Source organism: Primulina eburnea, chromosome 12 (genome assembly GCF_022965805.1).
Source record: "Primulina eburnea isolate SZY01 chromosome 12, ASM2296580v1, whole genome shotgun sequence".
In the NCBI taxonomy this organism is placed as follows: domain Eukaryota; kingdom Viridiplantae; phylum Streptophyta; class Magnoliopsida; order Lamiales; family Gesneriaceae; genus Primulina; species Primulina eburnea.
The window spans coordinates 34,805,308-34,833,303 of NC_133112.1; the positions used below are offsets into that span (position 1 = coordinate 34,805,308).

Sequence of the window (27,996 nt, forward strand, 5' to 3'; positions counted from 1 at the left end):
GATTGCAAAGAGTGCAATTATTGGGAGGGAGATTGTTGGGTACAAAATAATTGTCCCTACTTGGTAGAGCGATCGAACCGTGGTGCTTGAGCTGCTGTGCGGTTTAAAAGATTTGAGTTGCACCATTACTACTAGCTATAATTTTTGGTAAAGCGGTAAGCGCTTGGTCCTACAAAATATATTTTTTTTAAAAAAAAAGATAGAGTGTAAATTTCGTTCCAAAAAGAATAGCTAAATTTCATTTTTCATAAATTTATTTTTGAATTCATTAAATGCTAAAAAAACAATAAAAAAAACACGTATTTAATATTTTATTATTTTAAATTTAATTGAAGATATAGTTTTTTTTAATAAAAAATGGAGTATAAATTTCATTCCAAAAAATGAAAGCTAAATTTTATCCATCTTCAATTTAATTTAGATTTTATTAATTAATTCATAAAAAACAAACATAAATATATATTAATGATTATTATTTAATAAAAATAGTAAATTTACAATTCAAAGCAATAGATATAAGTATTAACGGATTATTTTTCACGTCTCAATATTATATGATATGATCCAAACGAAGTATAGAAAAGATTCAATAAAATATTGGACTTTCACGAAGGACATGGTCTTATTAGTTATCCGCACAGCATAAACACTATTTTTAATTTTTATTTTTGGAAAAATTTGTTTGCTTCCTTTATTGTATTTGATTTGAGTGATTGTTCTTCTCTTTCACGTTGTTCTAAACATTTATACTCGATTCTTTTCTTCCGCTTGCCAAGAAGATTACACATAGAGGGAAAAAGCTAAGAAATCTACTCGTTCATAAATGGCAAGAAGTAATACGGTCCATTTTTCCAGCAGATGTATGCTTACACCAATTTTGTACGTATTTGTTGTTTCATGGGCAGTGGCTGCCGGAGCGCGACCTCGGCACCCTTATTTGAACGGCGAAGAAAAACCCATCAGCAATATTTTTGACACTTCAAAATATGGAATATTTCAGCTGAGCAATGGATTGGGGAAGACTCCTCAGATGGGGTATCTAGATAATCCCTTTTACTTATTTTTGTTCTTCTTTTTAGTCAGTGCGCTTTTTATTTTTCCTTTAATTCTTTGAATGTTCGTGTGTTTTTCCAGTTGGTGAAATTGAGGCTTTAATAGGGAGAAATAAGTTCAGATTGTTGTGATTGATTTGGCGCATATGCCTTTCAGTTGGAGTTAAGAATTGTAGGACTTCCCTGATGATGTCCGGTTAGATTGGGTGAGCTTGGGTAGGCAATCCTATCCGCAGCACGAGAAGGCTACTTTCCATGTAAAAAGATTTCGACATGATGTGATGAGCTATGACCTGCGGTCTTGATGGAAGATGATCACGGTGTGGTCGTGGCCTGGCCTCTACCTGCACCCAGTGCCTCAAGCGCACCTCTCCTGGTTTGCCCCGGGTGATCTGACAAGGTCTGCCTTCCTTGGTGTGGAATACCTCGGCCTGATATGGCATGTCCTAGTGGGATGACTCCCGGGTCAGACCAATACATGACACACACATCAACAGATAATGCAGACTAGCGAGCCGCAGAAGAGCGTTTCCGGCGTAGTCACTCGGACGCCTCAAGTCCATTGCGTTGTCACTCGACACTCAAGGTCAGTACAAGGGTTCACCAAGTAGAGAGAGAATTTATGAATGCAGCTAGATTGCCAATGTACTAGTTAAATGAGCAAAACATAGTTATTATAGGGGAGTAGATGACCATTGATTAAAGTGCCCTGATGCGACACTGTTCCTGATGACTGTCATCTGACACACGCCCACCATGATCTGTCATCTGGACAACTGCCCATGCCCTGTACTCTCACAATTGCCCATGCCCTATCATCTGTCAATAGGCATGGCGACCCATACTGTTCGGGTCTTGTCATGGGCACTGATTATAATGCTAATGATGCATGGTGATCCATGCTGGTCTGGTCGGGTCGGACAGAAGTACCATGTCCGGGCGGAAGTACCCTGGTCGGGCGGAAGTACCATGTTCGGGCTATAGGACCCTGGTCGGGCGAAAGTACCCTGGTCGGGCGATAGGACCCTGGTCGGACGAAAGTACTCTGGTCGGACTATAGTACCATGTCCGGGCTATAGGACCCTGTCTAAATTTTATCCATGCTCTACTCTTTGCAGCAAATTGGAACGTGACTCGTGTAAGTTTTCTCTTATTGCCTGAGTCCAAGAATAACCCAAGCCCTTCCTGCAGATTTACCTTGATTTGGGCTATCCATACAATATTCCGGGCCATCCATGACCCGAGCTTTAATGGGGTATCACCATCCCTTTGATTGTAATGGAACAAGCTTGAGTTTTAGGTTATTGCTGCTTTGTAGGAATGGTACAAGCTTGAGTTTTAGGTTATTGCTGCTTTGTAGGAATGGTACATTTATTATTGATTGTTTGACTATATCTTTTGGGCAGATGGAATAGCTGGAATTTCTTTGCATGTGATATCAATGAAGAAGTTATCAAAGAAACAGGTATTCTTTTGCTGTTGTTATTGATATGCTAATTTGTGTTTTAGGATCCTTATTTCTTAAAGCCATGTATAAATAATCTTTTATGTATGTGTAATTTATGACATTTTAACTCAAAATTTAAAGATCTCTGTGTTTTATATGATGAATTAACGAGCATTGCAAAGTACTGCTGTTTGTTTTGAGAAATCTAACATTTATCTTCTATTTCAGGATAGTTCGCCTATTCTTGGATTTTTTAGCATTTGCCTGCTCTTTTTCAATTAACTTCTCTTTTTTTTTTTTGTAGTTCAGTCTTCTGGGTGCCTGAAAGATTTGACCTTTTTCTTTGTGCTTGTTGACAGCTGATGCTCTTATTTCTACTGGTTTGGCCAAGTTAGGATATATCTACGTGAATATAGGTAAAAATGACTGGTCTTCCTTATTTTACTTATTTCATGACTTGGTATGTTCTTGATGCTCAATATGATGAAATGCAGATGATTGCTGGTCTAAGCTGTCACGGGATTCCAAGGTGAATAAGTAACTATGCTAAATGAATTTTAGCTTTTGAAATATATGCAAAGATTTAGCCTACCTCGAGAAAACTTTTTTTTCTTTTCCCTGCACCAAAGCTCGTCTTAGAGGTGTCTTCCGTATTTCGGATTCTATTCGTGAGTTGTTGGAAGTGTACATCTTCATGCCCAAAAACGAAAGACGTGAATAAAGCACCCGAAAGTGCTGGACCTTGTTCTCAAGACCATAAAGATCTTGTTCTAGATGGTTTGCATGGTTAGCTTAATCATGCTAGAACCTGGATTACTGTGCAGGGTCAACTAGTTCCTGATCCTGAAACTTTTCCATCGGGAGTTAAAGCTCTTGCTGATATGTGCATGCTAAGGGGCTCAAGCTGGGTATCTACTCAGATGCGGGGTAGGAAGCAATCTTTAGCGTCTGATCAGGACAACACAATTAAGAATATACGAACAATACATATTCATGTTAAGTGATAACTACAAGTGTTTCTGATATCTTTGCTTATCTCAGTGATTCTTGAATTGAATTTTATCAGGGCTTTCACTTGTCAAGTACGACCCGGGTCACTTTTTCATGAATCTGATGATGCAAAACTTTTTGCGACTTGGGTGAGCTGATGTTTCTTTATTTATTTTTTGTAACTTTCTTTTTTCTCACTATTTATCGTTCTGTTATCATTATTAAAATACATTGTGCTTTTTTAAGAGAATGTGATTTCCTGTTATTTACTTGTGGTTATTTTGCAATAAACTCATAATATTCCCAAAGTTAAAGAACTACCTAGTCCACTACTTCAAGTTGGTGGACCAGACCTTGTAAGGTTTTTGGAACAATAATCAATATCTTTATTACGTTAGCTAAAACTTACTTGATGTTGTGAAACTTCTAAGTTTTTTCTTTGCTGATTAAAAATAACTATAAATAATAAATCTCTTGGTTTATAGCTTTCATGCTGCTTGCCATTGCTTCTCTTTTTTAGCAACTACACGTGCTTATGCCGTGGCTTATAGATGCCTCATTTTCATTGCCTCTAGGGTGTTGATTACTTGAAGTATGACAATTGTTTCAATCTAGGCATTGAACCAAAAAAAAGGTAAGCATCCAAATATGGTTTTTACATTTTGCCATCCATATCCTGTTTTAATCATGTATCCACTGTTGTCAGGTATCCGCCGATGCGTGATGCCCTCAATGCAACTGGACGTGAAATATTCTATTCAATTTGTGAATGGTATCCTCTATCACTTTCAGTTTCCGATTTCATACATGGACCTTGTTTATTCCCCCACATATTTTTTTAGCATCTTAAAAGTTATCTAGAATCTAAAAATACCATTTTGGTTTTAAAAATTTTATAGGGGTGTGGACGACCCTGCCTTGTGGGCAGGAAAAATTGGAAACAGTTGGAGGACAACAGATGACATCAATGATTCGTGGGCAAGGTATTGAATTGAGGCCTTAGCTTTTGTTGTCTGTCGAATATCAGATGTGCGTGCTCATGTAATTTTTATGTACATGTTAAAACATGTCTTATTAGCAAAAGTTCATCTGCCTCGAACCAATTAACTACAAGCATTCCTAAAATGTACCGTTCACACATTCAAATTAGAGAAACCCAAAAGTTCATTACCTTAAAACCTGAGGATAAAGCCCATTGATGAAAGAACAGATACAAATGTTGCTGGTAGAACTGCAATAACATATGACCTTTTATCTTACCATAGATCTCTGTTAATCCCATGTTTCATGCAAAGAGGTTTATGGAGTGGAAGGGGAGGGGGGTGGCGGGAGGGACGCGGGTGAAGATGTGCATATAGTTATATTTACCAACACCTACATTGATGTTTGAGAAAGCTGCTGCATCAACAAACTTCTGTTGTGTTTTTCATTAGCATGACAACAATTGCTGATCTCAATGACAAGTGGGCAGCATATGCAGGGCCTGGAGGATGGAATGGTAACATTTCAAATCTTAGTTATGTAGATGCAACTGGGAACAAAGTTTACTGATTCTTTTTGTGACTTCTCATTTGGCGATTTGTTCAGACCCAGACATGTTAGAAGTTGGAAATGGTGGCATGACTTACGAAGAGTATCGAGCACATTTCAGCATTTGGGCTCTGATGAAGGTTCTTTTTATAACACTTCAAGATTGCATTCTAGTAAACACTTTCGTATCAAGGCCCAAGGAAATCCTTAAAAAGTTATGCAGCTCTTGGGTGAGGTCACCATAGTTGCATTTTTCTTGGCTAATCTTAAAGTTTCATGGATCTTTTGTTCCTCTGAATCAAAATTTTTTTTATGCTCTTTAGATATCTCCGCAGTTTTCTTCCAGCTTAAATATGTGGATCTCTACTTTCTATGAACAATCATCCGAAATATTCTTGTTGCCAGAAATATGAAATGATATTGACATTTCCATCAGCCACAATCTAAAGTTTACTTGATTCTGCAGGCCCCACTTTTAATTGGTTGTGATGTGAGAAACATTACGACAGAGGCATTTGAAATTCTTAGTAACGAGGAGGTTATTGCTGTAAACCAAGGTAAAATATATCTTTTTGCTTCTGTCTTTCTCTCTAAGACGGATGGCAAGACAAATTTAAAATGTATGTTGGCAGTTCTGCAGTTCTTATTACTGACTCATATATTTTATTTGCAAAATCATTGCCACTTGCTTCTTGTTGCATAAACAAATGAAATTTTATTCTGATTACAGATTCACTAGGGGTTCAAGGAAGGAAAGTTTATTCCTATGGACCTGGTGATTGTTATCAAGTACGGCATTCCTGGACTTCTTTTACGTGTTTTTCCCATTTTCCGACTCTGTTTACAAGCTAAGGAAAGTTGAGGGTCTAGTCCCTTGCATGTCTTTGTCGTAGTCTTGGGAATTTTTAAACTTTTGCACATAAACTTCTGAAACAGATACCTGTAGGAACAGAAAGCAAGGTGAAGTATCCCGTTTGATGACATCTTACTTCAAATTTCTGGGACATCTGTTTCTCGAAGTTTAGGAACAAAGGCTTACATGTTTCAATCTATATAATTAACAACAAGAATAGTTGCGGTTTTTTTTTCAGATGACGTTTTGGTTGCTATGATTCTGTTACATACTTAGGCAATCATATCTGTTATCCAGATTTGGGCCGGTCCACTTTCTGATCAACGTCTGGCCGTTGTTCTATGGAATCGATGTTCAAAATCTGCTATAATCACTGTTAAATGGAACAAACTTGGACTTCAATCTTCTATCAGTGTCTCTATCAAAGATTTGTGGAAGGTATTCTAGAATTTTATGATACCCAACAATTATCTCGATTGTTCTATTTCGCTGTTTTTGTTGCATTTCGCTAAAAACTTGGCATTTGGGCTGTTATATGTAGTTTCAAAGAAATTAGTTGCACTACTATCATCTACTATAACTTCGGTATAACAGTAGATGCCCAGTTGAATAAATTGTATAATACTATTGCCAAAACATGCGTTGTTCATCTGTCTGGTCAATTTTAAGCAGCGGAACGTTTTCGTATGTGAGTGAGAATTGATTTGTTATAATCACAATATCCTTGTAGCTCTTAGAGGGATTGGTTTCTTGTTGTGCTCTCATTTTGCAAATATTCCCGTTCATTTTCTTCTGCTATCTAATGCAGCACAAATACGTTTCACAAAACAAGGCCTCGTTCAGTGCTCGAGTTGATGGCCACTCTTGTGAAATGTACGTTTTTGCTCCATCGATTGAGATGCACTCTGCAAGCTAACTCGCCAGCTAAAGTGAGTTTCAAATCCTGTAATCATTTTTAATGGTCATCGTTGTCCTCTTCGAGTTCATTAAAAACGGAAGAAAAAAAAGGGTATGTGGGGATTTGGTATGGTAAGTGTATTTCCTTTCCACATGCTTCGAATCAACCTCTACTGTATTATGATTTTTGTGTGATATTCGTGTATAAATACTGGTTTCCTGTGCTTAAGCATTGCCTTGGGTGCAAATTGATGGATTCTTGATATTTGTTTAGTGTACGTGTATGAATTATGATATATGATATTCTAGACAAAATATTTCAACTAATTATAAGGATTAATTGAATCATGTCCAGGTATGATAAACACCGATGATTCAGGCACACGCATTGTCTGTGCAAAGTAGAAGACATTGTGTAATACATTACAAATTTTATAGGTACCGGACGATGATGAATGACAAAAATTGCCCAGTAGATTTGACATTTAGCGTTAAAAAGAAAGAAAAAAAACAGCTTTTAATAAATATAATAAAAATATATATATATTAGCAACATGTTATTAAAAGATACTAGTGTTTTGTTGAAAGGGATGATTGTCATGTATTTTTTTTTATTTGATAATTTTTGTATAAAAAAATATATTATTTTATTAAGATATGATATTTATATATTATTTATTAAATAATATTTAATGAGATATTTACATTTTAGATAAATTAGATATAAGTTGGAGAAAAAAATAAAAAAAGAAATACAAAAATTAATAATAAATACAGTCAACAAAGTTAGTTAACAAATATTATGAAAGATTGACATATCAAAGTTTGTTTAATAATATGAGTAGATCTTGTGTGATATGGTCTGACGAATCTTTATCTATGAGACATGTCAATCTTATCTATATTCACAATAAAAAGTGATACTCTTATTATAAAACGTAATATTTTTTAATGGATGACCCAAATAAGATATTCGAGCCACGAAATTGATCCGTGATACCGTCTCACAAGAGTTTTTGTGTAATAATATAAGATTATTGTGCGACCATTAATAATATGTATTTCTTGAAAACCTGTATTAAAATGGATGGATCCATAAACATAAGGCGCTTTTATAATTCTCACATCACCACAATTCGCAATAATTCTCCATTAGAGAATGAATTCGAAAAACTAAGGTTCGCAATCAATCACATGAATTGACCATTGAAAAAATTAAACTAAAGCTAGCAATCAATATATAATTTGAACAAACTTTGTTCAATATGTGATGCAGCCATGAATAAAAATTACACAATTCGCGAAGATTCAGGTGACCGGCAGACAATTGAGTCCGGGTGATCGGCAAACAATTGAATTCGGCGAACAATCGACACTCCAACAAATCCAAAGAGCAAATTTCATGGATTGTCACTTGCGTCACAAAAATATATATAAAGATGTCGAGATAAGTACCGGCGAAAACCCTCGAAAGTTGAAGTATGTTCCCCCAAAACAAGAGCATTTGAATAGTTATTGGTTTTGGCCTTTGTGAAGATGCATTTATTGGCATAATTAATGAAGTAAACCGGGACATTTAAAGATCTAAAAACATAGAGCTAGGCATGTACTTGGAAAATATTAAAACAAAGAGTTGAAAATGGACAGAATTTTATATAAAACAAATTATATTCACTTTAATAATCAAAATGTCAACGTTTTTATGAAAATTTAATAATTTGAAATGGGATAAAAAGAAGTCTATAAATAGTACTCACTACATTCATCTCTTTTATCCATGACAAATGGCAAACTTCACAAGCCTCGTATTTTGGATTCTAACATTGTTCTTGATCACATTAAGTGTCAATACAAATGCTGCATTATTTACCCCGCCACCCTCGCCATCTCTGCTGCCTCCTCCACTGTCACTACCACCGCGACCACCACCTCCACCGCCACCGCGACCACCACCACCTCCACCTCCACCTCCACCTCCACCTCCACCCACTTCCTTTATTGCATACTATATCTTCCAGGGTCACCTCTCCAAATAATCATTATACCTATCTATTGCCCACGTCCGCTTCCACGAACACCAACAGCACCACTCCTTATTTGCTTCCCATGCGCTCCCATTTTACCTCTTCCGATACTTCCTCAGCCTAGGGTTTGCCCAATCCCCCTGCCAACTCCACTTCCGTAAACGACGGCCATGCACGATCATCCTCTACTCTACATGCTATGTACAAATGCTAAGCAATAAGACTTCCCATGGCTGGCTAAATAAACATGGATCGAAAACTGGTTCGGGCAACTATCATCAAGATTTAATATATTCTACAAGTTGTAATTTGTAGATTTCAAATCTACTGTTTGATATTTGCACTTCATGTATACTTTACAAATAATTAATAAAACCAAAGTCATCTTCATGGGAATTTAAAAAATCATTAGAGCTCATTTTATACTTGCTAATTTATTAAAATCCCAGTTTTGGCCGTGCACGGAGTTTCACGCCCCGGGACGGGGGTTGGTTGACACCGGCGTTGCTCTCAAATATTACATTCGAAAACAACAAGCCTCAGAAGTACAGAATTTCGGAAAAACCAGTCTTTTATTCATGATAATCGTTGTCTGTTACAACTCAAGGATAAATGTTTTACAGCGAAAATGTAAAACCATAAAATTACAATGTCTGAACAGCTGCAGCGGAATATAAAACATAAATCAGAACTAAGAACAATGATCTTCATCACCAGCCCCAAAACTGACGTTGCTCCTCTTCTTCTATCAACTCTTCCTCGTTATTATCTGAGATGGGTTTGGTGGGTGAGTGATATGATTGCCACTTAGTAAGCAGGAGCGGGAATAACTCCCAGTTTCCGAAAATCATTTTAATACAGAACAGTATTTCAAGAATATACAGAAACTTTTACTTTCAGAACAGGAATCAGTATTCAGAAATCAGTAGTCAGTAATCAGTATTCAGTAATCAGTAATCAGAAGTTTAACAAGTAAGCACTGAGCACGTTCGTGAATTTCATGGCTAAACTGATATCAGTCTCCTATATGTTCTCTCCTCTAAGGGGTGAGGCCAGTAATCAGTAATCAGTAATCAGTAATTTTCAGAATATATATTCTTACCATTAGTTCACTAAGTTTCAGTGCTTCGAAATCAGATAACAGGATTCAAGAATATACTTTGCTTTAAATCAGAAATCATCAAACGGTTTTCAAGATATTTATACATAAGCCCACTTACCGTAACTTGCTTAAATAATTTTGGTGGAGGTCTGGAAATCTGTTTGCCTTGCTACTGGATTTTACAGCTTCGAAAATGCACTCTCTTAGCTCTAATTTCAAGTGATAACTCAAGATTTTGGTAAACCAATTCAGCTGTTTGAGGGTGCTATTTATAGGTGAAATTCTGACTGTTAGCTTCTCATTTAATGGCCATAATCTGCCATTAACAATCTTTATTCCGTGATAAATGCTTCGGTTACAAGTCTAAGCTGAATCAGTAACTGTCTGCTGGAATTCGCTCTTTTGTCTGCTGGATTCGGTTTGCTGGATTTTGTCTGCTGGAAAATGTCATCTTCTGAAAAATGAGTTGCTGCTGGAATTGTTAGGCTTTTGCTGAAATTGGCCAGCTGCTGCTACTGCTGGAATTTCAGGTCCTCACACGGAGGCCAAAGCTCGCCCACCCGCCAGCACGGAGGGGAGTGAAACTCACGTTCCACTCCAATGATCGCATTCGCGAACGCGATGGCCGAACACTTATTGTGCATTCTCGACCATTTTGAAAGTTTCATGATTTTACGACATGGATTTTAATTATTATGAATTCTTAAAGCTTTAACCAACACTTTCCAATACGAATTTTGTACAAAAACGACTTCAAAATTTTCAAACACCTGTTTTCAACCCAAACTCATGAAATATCATTTAAATTTATATATTTTAGGAATTTATCGTTTCTTTGGATTGAAAACCAAGATCAAATAGACAGCTATTGAGGTGAGGCTTACTATATTTTATTTCTAATAAATCCGTTGACATTTGGCTAATTTAAATTAAATTTTTGTTAACTATTCATATATATTGCATCATACCGTATCACTTATAGGTAATATCGTTATGTATATTTGATTTTTTGAAATGTTATTGGTTCGTGATTGATTACTGATCGACTACGGTAAATAAATAAATGATTGAATTAAAAGAATGAATTCCTGATTCGTGCCATGAACAACTATCAACGTACCGATTGTTAGAACACTGGAAGAAGCATAACGTAGCATTTAGCATTACAAATTGCACGTGTTTACTACAAATTTAAGCGTAATAAAGTATTTATAATTTCCAATATCCAAAGTCAATCAAATAATTAATAATGAATAATTCCTTTACTATCACTTATACTCACTAAAAATTTAAGGTCCGATTCCAACAAGTGACACTAGTTCAAATGCAGGTTTCGGATTTGCCCTGAGCCTGAAATCATGAAGAAGACCGTTAGAAGAGAATCGGGAGGGTGTCCCGACGTAGCTCTTCCGACGCTCAAGTCAGAGACCGATGATATAAAAGGGAGCAGCTAAGCCTGCTGCTGAAAAGTAATATAGTGAATGAATAAATTAAACACTCAAACCTTATATTTATAAGAAAATACATGAACATGTCATGAGCCTGCTTTCCATTTGAATTATGGATAGACCAGGGGTTGTGGACTCATCTATCCATGGGGTATCAATTATATAATCACGAAATTCCAATCAGCCAATATAATGTAATATTATTTATTTATATTGATAAATGATCGAATATGTAGTCAAAATATTTTTTGAAAAGGCAACGAGGCCCATTAAAATATATAAAATGATTTCCTTTGTATTGGATATAAAGCATACCAATAAATATCAAACCATTTCTTGGTGGCCCCCAATAATTTTAAACAAATTTATGAATTAAAGAAAATTTATTTTATAAACAGTTCCAAATGAAATCAAGGTATGTAAGTGTAAATATGGAAAGAAATTCACCAAAAGAGAATATTATTTTAAATATAAATTTTATTCATAATATTTCCAAATTTAATGAGACAAAAACTTGTATGAGACGGTCTCACGTGTCATATTTTGTGAGACGGATATTTTATTTGGGTCATCCATGAAAAAGTATTACTTTTTATGCTAAGAGTATTATTTTTTATTGTGAATATCGGTAGGGTTGACTCGTCTCACAAATAAAGATTCGTGAGACCGTCTTGCAGGATACCTACTCATTTATAAACGACATTCCATCATCAAAATTTACCTCTAGCCAGGAATTTATGATAATTGATTTTAGTAAATCTAATGGATATAATAAATATAAGATGGTGAATTATGTGTAGCAGAAGATTTTATCATATTAAAATAGTGATTCATAAAAAAAAATTAAATTATTTATTCCTTGCAATTTCGGGATAAAATAGATATAATAGCCGACTAGGGTCAATATACGTCCAACTTTTTTCAATCTTTTTCAATCAATTAAAGCACAAACAATGCATGTTAACCTGTTTGTGTGTGTGTGTGTGTGGACCAGTGGTCAACTTGGATAGCAAGTTCGAAATCAACTTGGAGAGGTTTTATCAGCAGCATTAAATTTTTTTTCCTCACAAAAAACAATAATTATATTTAAAACAATAAAAAAAATATTTAAATAAAAAATTGAAATTATCCCCCACTTGATAGAAATGTCCACGGGCCGGATTAGGTTCAGGTCTAGAAAATCTCGACTCTTAACTGGTCCACCGGATTACGGAACCGGTAGTCCATGTACGGGTTCGGTTAACCGAAGGGTCCGGGTCCAATTCGACTCGATTCAATATTTTAAAAAAAAATTACAAAATTTGAATAAACAAAATAACAAATTTTGAAAAACACTTTGTATATGTATGTATACATTTGATATTGGAGTTGATATTTTCATGGTAATTTACTTAGGGGTGGGAAAAAATATCAAATTTCGGTGTATCGAGATTACCGTACCGAAAAAATATCGAATTTTCATTATACCGAAGATTTCGGTACGGCACGGTACGGTACGGTAACAATACCGAATTTTTCAGTACGATAACGGTATGCAATTTGAAAATTTCGGTATATACCGGAATACCGAAATACCAAAAAAATATAGAAATATTTTAAAATATATAATTTTTTAAAACAATAAATTTATAAAAATCTTAAAATGTAAGGTTTTTTTAGGTATAAAATGGTAAATACTGATACCATACAGAAATCTTGGTATACCATATAATTTCGATATAATCGGTATGCTAGTTATATGTACCGAAAATTTCGGTATGGTATCAGTATGAATTTTCTTATACCGTAATTTTCGGTATGGCATACGATATAAGATTTTCGATACGGTATACGGTATAAGATTTTCGGTACGATACGATATAAAACTCCTAAATTTACTGTTTAAGTAATTATTATTTTTTTATTTTTGCTCGTGGAAATTGTAAAAAGAGCTTCGAGTGTCCAAATGTTGACTGTTTTTGCCGGTATATGAGATATTACTTATGTGGGCACTACCCTCACTTCATTTCAACGGGTAAGATTTTGCCACACATACATACAATTTGAAAAAAAAAAACATATTTACTTTTTAAACCTTACATTTCATCCACCACATGAGTAGGATGAAATAAACCGTTTTTACCACAATTGATAACAAACATATTTAATTTTTAAACCTGCTTATTCAATGTGTTTATACTTGGACCTGAGAAATATTCTTTTATTATTGTTGACTACGTATTTAATTAGGATTGTGATTTAGAATTTTGTCTATACTGTGGTGGACCATCTTGGATTGCAAATGGGAATTTCACATTCTAAAATAGAAGGTTAATTTTTAAATTTTTTGTGCTTTTAAAAAATTGTGAAGATATTAGGTTATTTATTTAATAATAATTTTATCAAAAATTCTTTTTAAAAAATAGAGTAAATGCTAACAAATCCTTCAACCCTAGTGAAAATTTTATATTTTTTTAAGAAAAAAATCACAATAATTTATTTTATACCATTATTTATGGGACTGTCTTTTTCTAGCTGTGTCCATCCGTAGTCTTTGTGTACGTAATCTCTCTTTCTTTTCTTTTCTTAAAACTATTTTTGAGTTAAAAATAATAATTAGATCAATCGTACAAGATTTTGGTATATTAATATTAACTTTTTAGTCAACGGTTATTTTGATCAAATTGAAGTTAATGAAACTAAAATATATTGATGTAACCATTGAGAAATATCACAAAAACTCTTGTGAGATGATCTCACATATCAATTTCGTGTGTCGAATCTCTTATTAGATCATCCATGAAAAAATATTACTTTTTATGCTAAAAGTATTACATTTTATTGTGCATATCGGTAGGATTGACCCGTCTCACAGATAAAAATTTGTGAGAACGTCTCACAAGAAACTTACTCGAAAAATATAGACATGATATCGAAAATTGTTGATTTGTTGGATGTCAAATCAATTATTGGATCAAAATAATTAAAAATTAATATATCAAAACCAAACTTCCAAAATTCAAAATTGAACAAACTAATATACTAAAAAAATCATTTCCCAGAATAAAGAGAAAGCATGAAACTGAGCCCACAATATTTACTTATCATCGTTATCATTATTAATGTTATTCATGATATTAATATTATTAGTTTTATATTATTGTTGCTATAAAATAATAATATGTATCTGCCTATTATTATGACAGGCCGACTCGGGCAACTTGCCTACATGCAAGTGTTAATATCGTCGAAAACGCCATTTGTTGATACTTAAACATCAAAATTTAATGAGACCAGATTAGGATAATTAAGCTGATTTTGTCATTCGGTCTAAATTTTATGTTAGTCTAATTAATTAAAATTTTGATCTTAATATAACTGTAGGACCGAGCGTTTGCCGCTTTACCAAAAGTTATAGCTAGTGGTAATGGTGCAACTCAAATCTTTTTTATAAAACCGCACAACAGCTCAAGCACTACGATTCAATCACTCTATCAAATAGGGACAATTATTACACCCAACAATAACAAATATATTATTTTTGCAATTTCAATATGATTTTCGCCAAAGTGTTGACATGACAATGAATAATGTGAACATGATGAACATGATGCATATAAAATCGAACTAAAAGTATTTAAAAAAATATCACACTAAAACCAAACTTTGAATAATTAAAAGAGTAAGAGTAATATTCATGCAACCATATTGCTAAAAATGGACAAAAACATGAAAATGATAAGGACAAGTTCTATCCAAAATTTGCAAATTGAGTACATCGACCAAGCCAAATTGAATTTGTCAGTTTGTGCAGGTTCCAGTTTTATTATTTTATTATATTTCAATTCCAATTGAACAAAGTGCATGCATGATGCCCTACGTAGCTAAATGTCTTAATCATGTTTGACTGGATGGGATCAATTTTTTTTCCCTAGTTCCACGAATACGAGTGCTAAGTATTGTTGGAAAATAATTGGGTTTTTTGGCTAAATTAATCTTGAAAAAATAGCTTGAGTGGACTTCGTTCAACAAAAGTTGAAATTAATTGGAAAATTGAAATCTACATTTCGAATAAATATTTTTAAAATATCAATTTTTTCAAAGAGTGGGTCTCATGTGAGACCGTCTCACGGTTCCTAATCTGTGAGACGGGTCAACCCTACCGATATTCACAATAAAAAGTAATACTCTTATTATATATAAAAAATAATATTTTTTCATGGATAACTCAAATAAAATATATGTCTCACAAAATACGATCTGTGAGACCGTCTCACACAAATTCTTACCTTTTTCAAAGCAGATTTAGGCATTTTGGGTGGCTTGATTTGTTGGCTTTAGTTCGGGCTTAGTTTGAGTTTTGAAACTTATTGGTTTAGGCTGAACTTTGAGCCATGATTAAGTCATATGGGTCCATATATTGGGACCACAAGTTAAATTTATTGCAATTGTCATCTAGGGTCATGCAATATCAAGTGTTTGTCGTTTTACTAAAAACAACAGTGGATGATAATGATGTAACTCAAATCTTTTTAAATCACATACTTAAATTTTGTTAAATCGCATAGCAGCTCAAGCGCAATAGTTCAATCGCTCTACCCATTAGGAATAATTATTTCACTTCAACAATCTCCCCCCAATAATTAAATTCATTGTAATCAATGAGAATCGAACATATGACATTGATTTGATATCAATGTAGGACCGAACACTTGTCTTTTTACCAAAAGTTATAGCTGGTGGTAATTGTACAACTCAAATCGTTTTAAACCACATAGTAGCCTAAATGTCATGGTTCTACACAACAAAAACAATTATTGCACCACAATAAACCATATGGGTGTGACGTGGAGGCACCCATATGGACAAAGTATGCTTGTGTGGCAGTGCCATTTGGGCAGCATATGGTCGAGTCGATGCCACTTGTTTTAAATGTTTATTCCACGTGAGATAAGTTTATATGATGTGCCACATTTCTGTCAATCTAAAGTTAAAAACCTTTTCACAACTATCATAAAAATGTCCAACAATTTCCAAAATAAAGAAAGAGCAAGAAGATAAATGGTGAACTGAGAATAATACTCTAATCTTTTTCCCTATTTAAGTTTAAGCCCTTGTAATAAAAGTTTATCTTCTTCTTTTTTATATATGTAAATGTATCATTCTTCGGCATAAAAAAGTACAGAACCAAATGTTGATATCACATTAGAATATAATGCAAATTAAAAAAGGACACGCAGATCACCCAAAATTTTATATCACACTAGGGATATATAGCTAAAGGATCAACCATGGAGAGAAGCATAGCTGTTGATGAGAGCCAAAGCGTTGCTGGTTACATGAGCCACATTCACAATCTTCCCCCTTACAGTTGTCTTTACACCGCCGGCCATGGAATTTCCGGCGAAGCCCTCCATACAGGTGTCCTCATCCGTCAAGGCGGCGCTGACCCACGTCTGAATGTCGCTCATCATCAACCCGAAATTGGATCCATTGATTTGGTTCATCTCCGCCATGGAGCTGCTGAGTCTGTCCACCGAGTCACCCAGCTCCTCCATGCAGTCGCGCATGGCGCTCACTTCCCTTGGGGTCATCTTGGTGCCTCTCGAGAGCCTGACCATGTCACCGGAGGTGGCGCGGGCGGTGTCTATGCTGACAGATAGAGCTGCGTGAGCAAGTAGCTTGGGACTCTGCTGTATGGCGCTTGCACGGCTTGAGAGGGAGGAGAAGCAGAGAGCTGGATATGCCGTGGCGCTGCATGAAGTTCTGATGAACTCGGTGCTGGTGGTTCCGGCGGCGGGTCTGGCGGCGGAGGCCAACTGAAGAGATGGAGAGATTAGGATCAGAGCAGCTGCTAATAGTGATACACGAAAGTGGCATTCCATTTTAATTAATTAATTAATTATTATTTTTCTCTATGTTTTTTGTTGTTGTGGAATCATGGGAAGCTAATATTCGTTTATTTATAGGGAATTTCGTTCACTGAATCGGGATCCACTTGCTCAAGTTTCATTCAAATCAATTAATTATTATAATTATATATATATTTTTAAATTATTTTAATATTAAAGTAACCAAAATTAGTTGTTCACATAAATTAAATGATAAAAATTTGTGTGAGACGGTCTCACGTGTCGTATTTTGAGAGCCTAATTTGATAATCAAATCACATTCTTTATCTAGGAAAAATTGATATCTTAATTTTTGGAAAATCAATTTGAGTAAAAAAATATATTTTTTAGTAAGAAAAAGCATGATTGTAAAAAAAACAAATAGCCAATAGGCGAAGAATAGACATAAGCTATTTTGGAATTGATAATTGTATATTTATTTTATTTTAAACTTAATTTTGGTGATACAAAAAATGATGTACGAAATTCCAATCAGCCTATTTAATTACTAATTTAACAACGGAAGATCATGATGTAAACGTGCAACTGCTTTAATAAATATTTTCAATTAATCACCAAATATAAAAAATAAGATATTTTTCAATTAATCACCAAATATAAAAAAGAAGATATTTTTCAAAATGTCCTTTGTTCGAATCGGCAAGCAATATATTTGTATTTTTTAATATCTTCCCATCAATCATATAAAAAAACGTACAACATAGTACCTAAGAAAAATAGAGGAGAAAGTAATTCTTAAAAAAAAAAAAACAAAAACAGAATAAAATGAAAATTAAGAAATTTTTTTAAAATAGGATGAAAAAATTGGAATATGAAGTTGGATGATTCAAAAGTATTTTTTTAAAAAACTCTATCAACATATGAAATATTAGTTATTGTAAGAGATTTATCTTAAATTAATCACCGTATCAAATTTAGTTAATGTACGTGATTTATCTTCAATTAATTGTGTGTGTATATTCACACACTCTATCAGGGTCGACTAGAAAGTTTAGATGATTGTTGAATCAACTGGCTTGGTTCACTATTACCAACCAAGAGTGTTTTCTTGATCTAAACCGATCAGTGAAGTAACTAATTAGTATGTGTTAAGTACGTAAATAACTCAAATCCGACAAGGTGAACATATGATTTTGAATCAAGGTCTTGATTACAACAAACGAGATATGCAAAACTTTCAAACACAAAAACTAACGATAAAAAAATTCAGCAAATATGCGAGAGAAAAATAATGAGCAATGCAGATGGAAGGATTATTTGTAGTAGTTCACCAGCTGCGTATAAGGAGCACAACCTTCTGGATACAAACGCAAATTTCTATGATAGGCCAAGGGACACACAGGACCAAACATGGCCTTCTGGATGGACGCACTATGCTAGACGGACGCACTGTTTGATCCAAACGCAGACGGACGCGCTGTTTGGTCCGAACCGAACGTTTTCTATGATAGGCTAAGGGATACACTATTTCTGAATGGGTGCAACCATTATTTCGCAAAAATAAAAGTATTTTGCAATTAAATTTATCCAAAATTATTAATAACGCATCGAGTCAGCTAGTCCCGCGAGCGCGTGTTTCACCGAGACCAGGCATATCAGCATCTTCACATTCCAAAAATTTGGGATTCAAACCCTTGGTCCAAATTTAGAACTAATAAAGAAGATTATTTTTTGCACGTTTTTCAATGTAAAACAACTCACTTCATTTTATTCATTGGTTATTATTTTTCCAACATATAAATATTAAATTTTTTGTTATTTTTGTCAAATTGAAGTTATGGAACTAGAATATAACATAAAAAACTACCGACTTGTTAGATGTCAAGTTGAACCAAAATAATTAAAAATTAAAGATTAATATACCAAAATCAAACTTTCAAAATTCAAAATTGAACAAACTAATATACTAAAAAATCATTTCTCAAAATAAAGAGAGAGCAAGAAACTGAGCCCACAATATTTACTTGTTATCATTATTGATGTTATTCATGATATTAATATTATTAGTTTTATATTATTTTTTTATATTATTATGGCTATAAAATAATAATAATATGTATCTTCCTATTATTACGACAGGCCGACTTGGGCTACTTGCCTACATGCAAGTGTTAATATCGTCGAAAACTCCATATGTTGATGCTTAAACGTCGAACTTTAATGAGACCAGATTGGGATAATTAAGCTGATTTTGTCATTCGGTCTAAATTTTATGTTAGTCTAATTAATCAAAATTTTGATCTTAATATAACTGTAGGACCAAGCGTTCACTAGTAGAATTTTTGGTTTGTTTATCTTAACGAGCCTCATTAAACGAACTTTTATCGAATTGAGCTTTGAATAGCTCACAAACAATTTGGTTCGTCTACGGAGAAGTTATATCAAAATTTGCAAATTGAGTACATCGACCAAGCCAAATTGAATTTGTCAGTTTATGCAGGTTCCAGTTTTATTATTTTATTATATTTCAATTCCAATTGAACAAAGTGCATGCATGATGCCCTACGTAGCTAAATGTCTTAATCATATTTGACTGGATGGGATGAATTTTTTTGCCCTGGTTCCACGAATATGAGTGTTAAGTATTGTTGGAAAATAATTGGGTTTTTGGCTAAATTAATCTTGAAAAAATAACTTGAGTGGACTTCGTTCAACAAGTGTTGAAGATATTTGGAAAATTGAAATCTACATTTCGAATAAATATTTTTAAAATATCAATTTTTCAAAGAGTGAGTCTCATGTGAGACCGTCTCACGGTTCCTAATCTGTGAGACGGGTCAACCCTACCGATATTCACAATAAAAAGTAATACTCTTAGTATAAAAATTAATATTTTTCATGGATACTCAAAATAAAATATATGTCTCACAAAATATGACCCGTGAGACTGTATCATATAAATTTTTGCCTTTTTCAAAACATATTTAGGCCTTTTGGGTGGCTTGATTTGTTGGCTTTAGTTAGGGCTTAGTTTGAGTTTTGAACCTTATTGGTTTAGCCTGAACTTTGAGCCATGATTAAGTCATATGGGTCCATAGACTACAAGTTAAATTTATAGCAATTGTCATCTAGGGTCATGCAATATCAAGCGTTTCTCGCTTTATCAGTGGTAATGATGTAACTCAAATCTTTTTAAATCGCATACTCAAATCTTTTTAAAACTTATAGCAGCCCAATCGCAATGGTTCGAACATTCTACCAGCAGGGACAATTATTTCACCTCAACAATCTACCTCCCAATAATTACATTCATTATATACAATGAGAATCAAACATATAACATTGACTTTGATACCAATTGTAAGACCGTACTTTTGTTTGTTTTTTTTTTTTTTACCAAAAACCATAACTGGTGATAATTGTGCAACTCAAACCGTTTTAAACCACATAGCAGCCCAGGCGTCATGTTCTACACAACAAAGACAATTATTGCACATCAATAGACCATACGAGTGTGACGTGGAGGCACGTTAGTGCCATATGGACAAAGTATGCTTGTGTGGCAGTGTCATTTGGGCAGCATATGGTCGAGTCGATGCCACTTGTTTTAACATGTATATTCCACGTGAGAGAAGTTTATATCATGATGTGCCACATTTCTATCAATCTAAAGTTAAAAACTAAAAACCTTTTCACAATTACTATCATAAACATCTCCAACAATTTCCAAAATAAAGAAAGAGCAAGAAGATATATAAATGGTCAACTGAGAATGAGAGACTAGTCCTTTTCCCTATTTAAGTTTAAGCCCTTGTAATAAATTAAAAGTTTTTCTTCTTTTTTTTATATATGTAAATGTATCATTCTTCGGCATAAAAAAGTACAGAACCAAATGTTGATATCACATTAGAATATAATGCAAATTAAAAAAGGACACGCAGATCACCCAAAATTTTATATCACACTAGGGATATATAGCTAAAGGATCAACCATGGAGAGAAGCATAGCTGTTGATGAGAGCCAAAGCGTTGCTGGTTACATGAGCCACATTCACAATCTTCCCCCTTACAGTTGTCTTTACACCGCCGGCCATGGAATTTCCGGCGAAGCCCTCCATACAGGTGTCCTCATCCGTCAAGGCGGCGCTGACCCACGTCTGAATGTCGCTCATCATCAGCCCGAAATTGGAGCCATTGATTTGGTTCATCTCCGCCATGGAGCTGCTGAGTCTGTCGACAGAGTCACCCAGCTCCTCCATGCAGTCGCGCATGGCGCCCACTTCCCTTGGGGACATCTTGGTGCCTCTCGAGAGCCTGACCATTTCACCGGAGGTGGCGCGGGCGGTGTCTATGCTGACAGATAGAGCTGCGTGAGCAAGCAGCTTGGGACTCCGCTGTATGGCGCTTGCACGGCTTGAGAGGGAGGAGAAGCAGAGGGATGGATATGCCGTGGCGCTGCATGAAGTTCTGATGAACTCGGTGCTGGTGGTTCCGGCGGCGGGCCTGACGGCGGAGGCCAAGTGAAGAGATGGAGAGATTAAGATCAGAGCAGCTGCTAATAGTGATACACGAAAGTGGCTTTCCATTTTAATTAATTAATTAATTGTTATTTTTCTCTATGTTTTTTTTTGTTGTGGAATTATGGGAAGCTAATATTCGTTTATTTATAGGGAATTTCGTTCACTGAATCGGATATCATCCACTTGCTCAAGTTACATTCAATTCAATTAATTATTATAATTATATATATATATATATATATATATATATATTTTTAAATTATTTAAATATTTAAGTAACCAAAATTAGTTGTTTACATAAATTAAATTAAGTGCCTAAAATTATAATCAAATCACATTCTTTATGTAAGGAAAAATTGATATCTTAAATTTTGGAAAATCAATTTGAGTATAAATATTTATTTTTTTAGTAAGAAAAATCATGATTGCAGAAAAACAAATACAAAAACTTGTGTGAGACGGTCTCACGAGTCGTATTTGTGAGACGGATATCTTATTTGGGTCATCCATGAAAAAGTATTACTTTTTATGCTAAGAGTATTACTTTTTATTGTGAATATGGGTAGGGTTGACCCGTTTCACAGATTAAGATCCGTGAGACGGTCTCACATGAGACCTATTCATTGAAAAATATCTTCTTTTTTATATTTGGTGATTAATTGAAAATATTTATTAAAGCAGTTGCACGTTTACATCATGATCTTCCGTTGTTAATTTACTAATTAAATTGGCTGATTGGAATTTCGTACAACAAATTTTTTTTATCACCAAAATTAAGTTTAAAATAAAATAAATATATAATTATCAGGCAAAAACTTGTGTGAGACGGTCTCACGGATCGAATTTGTGAGACAGATATCTTATTTGGGTTATTCATGAAAAAGTATAATTTTTTATGCTAAGAAAATTACTTTTTATTGTGAATATGGGTAGGATTGACACGTCTCACAAATTAATATTCGTGAGACGATCTCACATGAGACTCACTCTTTTTCAATTAATCACCAAATATAAAAAAGAAGATATTTTTCAAAATGTCCTTTGTCCGAATCGGCAAGCAATATATTTGTCTTTTTAATATCTTCCCATCAATCATATAAAAAAGCGTACAACATAGTACCTAAGCAAAATAGAGGAGCAAGTAATTTGTTTTTGTACAACATAGTACCTAAGCAAAATAGAGGAGCAAGTAATTTGTTTTTTTAAAAAACAAAAACAAAATAAAATGAAAATTAAGAATTTTTTTTAAAATAGGATGAAAAAATTGGAATATGAAGTTGGATGATTCAAAAGTATTTTTTAAAAAACTTTATCAACATATCAAATATTAGTTATTGTAAGAGATTTATCTTAATCAACGTATCAAATTTAGTTAATGTATGAGATTTATCTTCAATTAATTGTGTGTGTATTCACACACTCTATCAGGGTCGACTAGAAAGTTTAGATGATTGTTGAATCAACTGGCTTGGTTCACTATTACCAACCAAGAGTGTTTTCTTGATCTAAACCGATTAGTGAAGTAACTAATTAGTATGTGTTAAGTACGTAAATAACTCAAATCCGACAAGGTGAACATATGATTTTGAATCAAGGTCTTGATTACAACAAACGAGATATGCAAAACTTTCAAACACAAAAACTAACGATAAAAAAATTCAGCAAAGATGCGAGAGAAAAAATATGAGCAATGCAGATGGAAGGATTATTTGTAGTAGTTCACCAACTGCGTATAAGGAGCACAACCTTCTGGATATAAACACAACTTTCTATGAAAGGCCAAGTGACGCACTGGATCAAACATGGCCTTCTGGAAGGATGCACTATGCTAGACGGACGCACTGTTTGATACAAACGCAGACGGACACATTGTTTGGTCCGAACCGAACGTTTTCTGTGATAGGCTAAGGGACACACTATTTCTGAATGGGTGCAACCTTTATTTCGCAAAAATAAAAGTATTTCGCAATTAAATTTATCCAAAATGATTAATAACATATCGAGTCGGCTAGCCCCGCGAGCGTGTGTTTCACCGAGACCAGTCCTATCAACGTCTTCCTCTTCCAAAAACTCGGGGCTCAAACCCTTATTTCAAATTTGGAGCTAATAAAGAAGATTATTTTTTGCACGTTTTTCAATGTAAAACTACTCTCACTTCATTTCATTCACTGCTTATTATTTTTCCAACATATAAATATGAAAATTTTTGTTATTTTTGTCAAATTGAAGTTATGAAACTAGAATATATTGACATGACATTGATAAATATTGATTTAACATAAAAAAACTATAGAATTGTTAGATGTCAAGTTGAACCAAAATAATTAAAAATTAAAGATTAATATACCAAAACCAAACTTTCAAAATTCAAAATTGAACAAACTAATATACTAAAAAATCATTTCTCAAAATAAAGAGAGAGCAAGAAACTGAGCCCACAATATTTACTTGTTATCATTATTGATGTTATTCATGATATTAATATTATTAGTTTTATATTATTTTTTTATATTATTATGGCTATAAAATAATAATACGTATCTTCCTATTATTACGACAGGCCGACTTGGGCTACTTGCCTACATGCAAGTGTTAATATCGTCGAAAACTCCATATATGTTGATGCTTAAACGTCGAACTTTAATGAGACCAGATTGGGATAATTAAGCTGATTTTGTCATTCGGTCTAAATTTTATGTTAGTCTAATTAATCAAAATTTTGATCTTAATATAACTGTAGGACCAAGCGTTTGCCGCTTTACCAAAAGCTATAGCTAGTGGTAATGGTATAACTCAAATCTTTTTTAAACCGCACAGCAACTGAAGCACCAAGGTTCGATCGCTATACCAAGCAGTGACAATTATTGCACCCAACAATCTCCCTTTCAATAATTACAAAAAAAAATATTACACTAAAACCAAAATTTGAATAATTAAAAGAGTAACAGTAATATTCATGAAACCATATTGCTAAAAATGGACAAAAACATGAAAATGATATGGACAAGTTATAGGGATGTAATTGAGTCGAGCCGAGCCGAACTCTTGAATGTTTGAGCTTAATTGGTTCGTTTATAATCGAGCCGAGCTCGAGCTTTATTTAACGAATATATGCATGGCTCGCGAGCTTATTCAAGCTTTTATCGAGCATAAACAAGCTTAATAAATATGAATTATACATTTAAATTTTCATTAAATTAATTAAAAAATAAATTATATATTTAAAGAAAAATATATTAATCTTTAATAGATTTTTTTATATATTTCAAAAATAATATGCAAAATCAATAAATCAAATATCAAAACTATTATTTTTTCATTTAAAATATTACTCATGAACTTACCAACGAACATGTTAACGAGCTAACGAGCCAAATACTATAAAGTTTGAGCTTGGTTTGTTTATCTTAACGAGCCTCATTAAACGAGCTTTTACCGAATCGAGCTTTGAATAGCTCACAAACAGTTTGGTTCGTCTACATACATGAGAAGTTATATAAAAATTTGCAAATTGAGTACATCGACCAAGCCAAATTGAATTTGTCAGTTTATGCAGGTTCCAGTTTTATTATTTTATTATATTTCAATTCCAATTGAACAAAGTGCATGCATGATGCCCTACGTAGCTAAATGTCTTAATCATATTTGACTGGATGGGATGAATTTTTTTTCCCTAGTTCCACGAATACGAGTGCTAAGTATTGTTGGAAAATAATTGGGTTTTTGGCTAAATTATTCTTGAAAAAATAGCTTGAGTGGACTTCGTTCAACAAAAGTTGAAAATATTTGGAAAATTGAAATCTACATTTCGAATAAATATTTTTAGAATATCAATTTTTCAAAACAGATTTGGGGCTTTTGGGTGGCTTGATTTGTTGGCTTTAGTTAGGGATTAGTTTGAGTTTTGAACCCTATTGGTTTAGCCTGAACTTTGAGCCATGATGGTCCATATATTGGGACTACAAGTTAAATTTATAGCAATTGTCATCTAGGGTCATATAAAATCGAACGTTTGTCATTTTACCAAAAACCACAGTTGATAGTAATTGTGTAACTCAAATCTTTTCAAATCATATACTCAAATTTTTTTAAACTGCATAGCAGCCCAAGCGCAATGGTTCAATCGCTCTACTCATCAGGGACAATTATTTTACCTCAACATTCTCTTTCCCAATAATTACATTCTTTGTAATGAATGATAATCAAATATATGACATTGACTTTGATGTCAATTGTAGGAACGACGCTTGTCTTTTTACCAAACGCTATAGATGATATTAATTGTGCAACTCAAACCGTTTTAAAACACATAGCAGTCCAAACGTCATGATTCTACACAACAAAGACAATTATTACACCTCCATATACCATAAAGGTGTGACGTACGTGCAGGCACGTTAGTGCCATATGGACAAAGTATGCTTGTGTGGCAGTGCCATTTGGGCAGCACATGGTCGGGTCGATGCCACTTGTTTAACATGTTTATTCCACGTGAGAGAAGTTTATATGATGTGCCACATTTCTGTCAATCTAAAGTTAAAAACCTTTTCACAACTATCATAAACATGTCCAACAATTTCCAAAATAAAGAAAGAGCAAGAAGGTAAATGGTCAACTGAGAATAACAGACTAATCTTTTTCCCTATTTAAGTTTAAGCCCTTGTAATAAAAGTTTATCTTCTTCTTTTTTTTATATATGTAAATGTATCATTCTTCGGCATAAAAAAGTACAGAACAAAATGTTGATATCAAATTAGAATATAATGCAAATTGAAAAAGGCCACGCAGATCACCCAAAATTTTATATCACACTACGGATATATAGCTTAAGGATCAACCATGGAGAGAAGCATAGCTGTTGATGAGCGCCAAAGCGTTGCTGGTTACATGAGCCACATTCACAATCTTCCCCCTTACAGTTGTCTTTACACCGCCGGCCATGTAATTTCCGGCGAAGCCCTCCATACAGGTGTCCTCATCCGTCAAGGCGGCGCTGACCCACGTCTGAATGTCGCTCATCATCAACCCGAAATTGGAGCCGTTGATTTGGTTCATCTCCGCCATGGAGCTGCTGAGTCTGTCCACCGAGTCACCCAGCTCCTCCATGCAGTCGCGCATGGCGCCCACTTCCCTTGGGGTCATCTTGGTGCCTCTCGAGAGCCTGACCATGTCTCCGGAGGTGGCGCGGGCGGTGTCTATGCTGACAGATAGAGCTGCGTGAGCAAGCAGCTTGGGACTCCGCTGTATGGCACTTGCACGGCTTGAGAGGGAGGAGAAGCAGAGGGTTGGATATGCCGTAGCGCTGCATGAAGTTCTGATGAACTCGGTGCTGGTGGTTCCGGCGGCGGGCCTGGCGGCGGAGGCCAAGTGAAGAGATGGAGAGATTAAGATCAGAGCAGCTGCTAATAGTGATACACGAAAGTGGCTTTCCATTTTAATTAATTAATTAATTGTTATTTTTCTCTATGTTTTTTGTTGCTGTGGAATCATGGGAAGCTAATATTCGTTTATTTATAGGGAATTTCGTTCACTGAATCGGATATCATCCACTTGCTCAAGTTACATTCAATTCAATTAATTATTATAATTATATATATATTTTTAAATTATTTTAATATTAAAGTAACCAAAATTAGTTGTTCACATAAATTACATCGTATTTTATGATACAAATCTTTATTTAGGTCATCTATGAAAAATTATTACTTTTTATGCTAAGAGTATTATTTTTTGAGTGAGTTTCATGTGAGGCCGTCTCACAAATCATAATCTGTGAGACGGGTCAACCCTACCCATATTCACAATAAAAAGTAATACTCTTAGCATAAAAAGTAATATTTTTTCATGGGTGACCCAAATAAAATATCCGTCTCACAAATACGACTCGTGAGACCGTCTCACACAAGTTTTTGTCTTATTTTTTATTGTGAATATCGATAGAGTTCACTCGCCTCACAGATAGGGTTGACTCATGTCACAGATTAGGATCCGTGAGACGGTGTCGCATGATACCCACTCAAATTAAATTACGTGCCTAAAATGATAATCAAATCACATTCTTTATCTAGGAAAAATTGATATCTTAATTTTAGGAAAATCAATTTGAGTTTAAAAATATATTTTTTAGTAAGAAAAATCATGATTGTAGAAAAACAAATAGCCAATAGGAGAAGTATAGACATAAGTTATTTTGGAATTAATAATTATATATTTATTTTATTTTAAACTTAATTTCGGTGATAAAAAAAAATTGATATACGAAATTCCAATCAGCCAATTTAATTAGTAAATTAACAACGGAA

The 27,996-nt window shown here is 34.1% G+C and overlaps 4 protein-coding genes across 4 annotated transcripts; 1 reads left to right on the forward strand and 3 right to left on the reverse strand.

The window, feature by feature from the left end:
* Positions 1–639: 639 nt before the first annotated feature.
* LOC140807126 (alpha-galactosidase 3) lies at positions 640–7,114 on the forward strand. The gene is given in 16 exon segments (XM_073163831.1): positions 640–1,035; positions 2,459–2,517; positions 2,859–2,915; positions 2,994–3,028; positions 3,324–3,375; positions 3,378–3,426; positions 3,566–3,638; positions 4,065–4,123; positions 4,196–4,261; positions 4,389–4,472; positions 4,923–4,987; positions 5,077–5,159; positions 5,486–5,576; positions 5,750–5,808; positions 6,170–6,310; positions 6,681–7,114. Coding segments are annotated over 16 exon segments (1,293 nt in total). The 5' UTR covers positions 640–823; the 3' UTR covers positions 6,789–7,114.
* Positions 7,115–16,479: 9,365 nt separating this feature from the next.
* Positions 16,480–17,250, reverse strand: LOC140807459 (21 kDa protein-like). Its single transcript, XM_073164306.1, has one exon. The coding sequence runs from the start codon at positions 17,205–17,207 to the stop codon at positions 16,608–16,610; it is 600 nt and encodes a 199-aa protein (XP_073020407.1). The 5' UTR covers positions 17,208–17,250; the 3' UTR covers positions 16,480–16,607.
* Positions 17,251–20,991: 3,741 nt separating this feature from the next.
* Positions 20,992–21,814, reverse strand: LOC140807458 (21 kDa protein-like). Its single transcript, XM_073164305.1, has one exon. The coding sequence runs from the start codon at positions 21,758–21,760 to the stop codon at positions 21,161–21,163; it is 600 nt and encodes a 199-aa protein (XP_073020406.1). The 5' UTR covers positions 21,761–21,814; the 3' UTR covers positions 20,992–21,160.
* Positions 21,815–26,354: 4,540 nt separating this feature from the next.
* On the reverse strand, positions 26,355–27,187 carry LOC140807274 (21 kDa protein-like). Its single transcript, XM_073164062.1, has one exon. It carries the CDS (start codon positions 27,125–27,127, stop codon positions 26,528–26,530), a length of 600 nt encoding a protein of 199 aa, XP_073020163.1. The 5' UTR covers positions 27,128–27,187; the 3' UTR covers positions 26,355–26,527.
* Between the last annotated feature and the right edge of the window lie 809 nt (positions 27,188–27,996).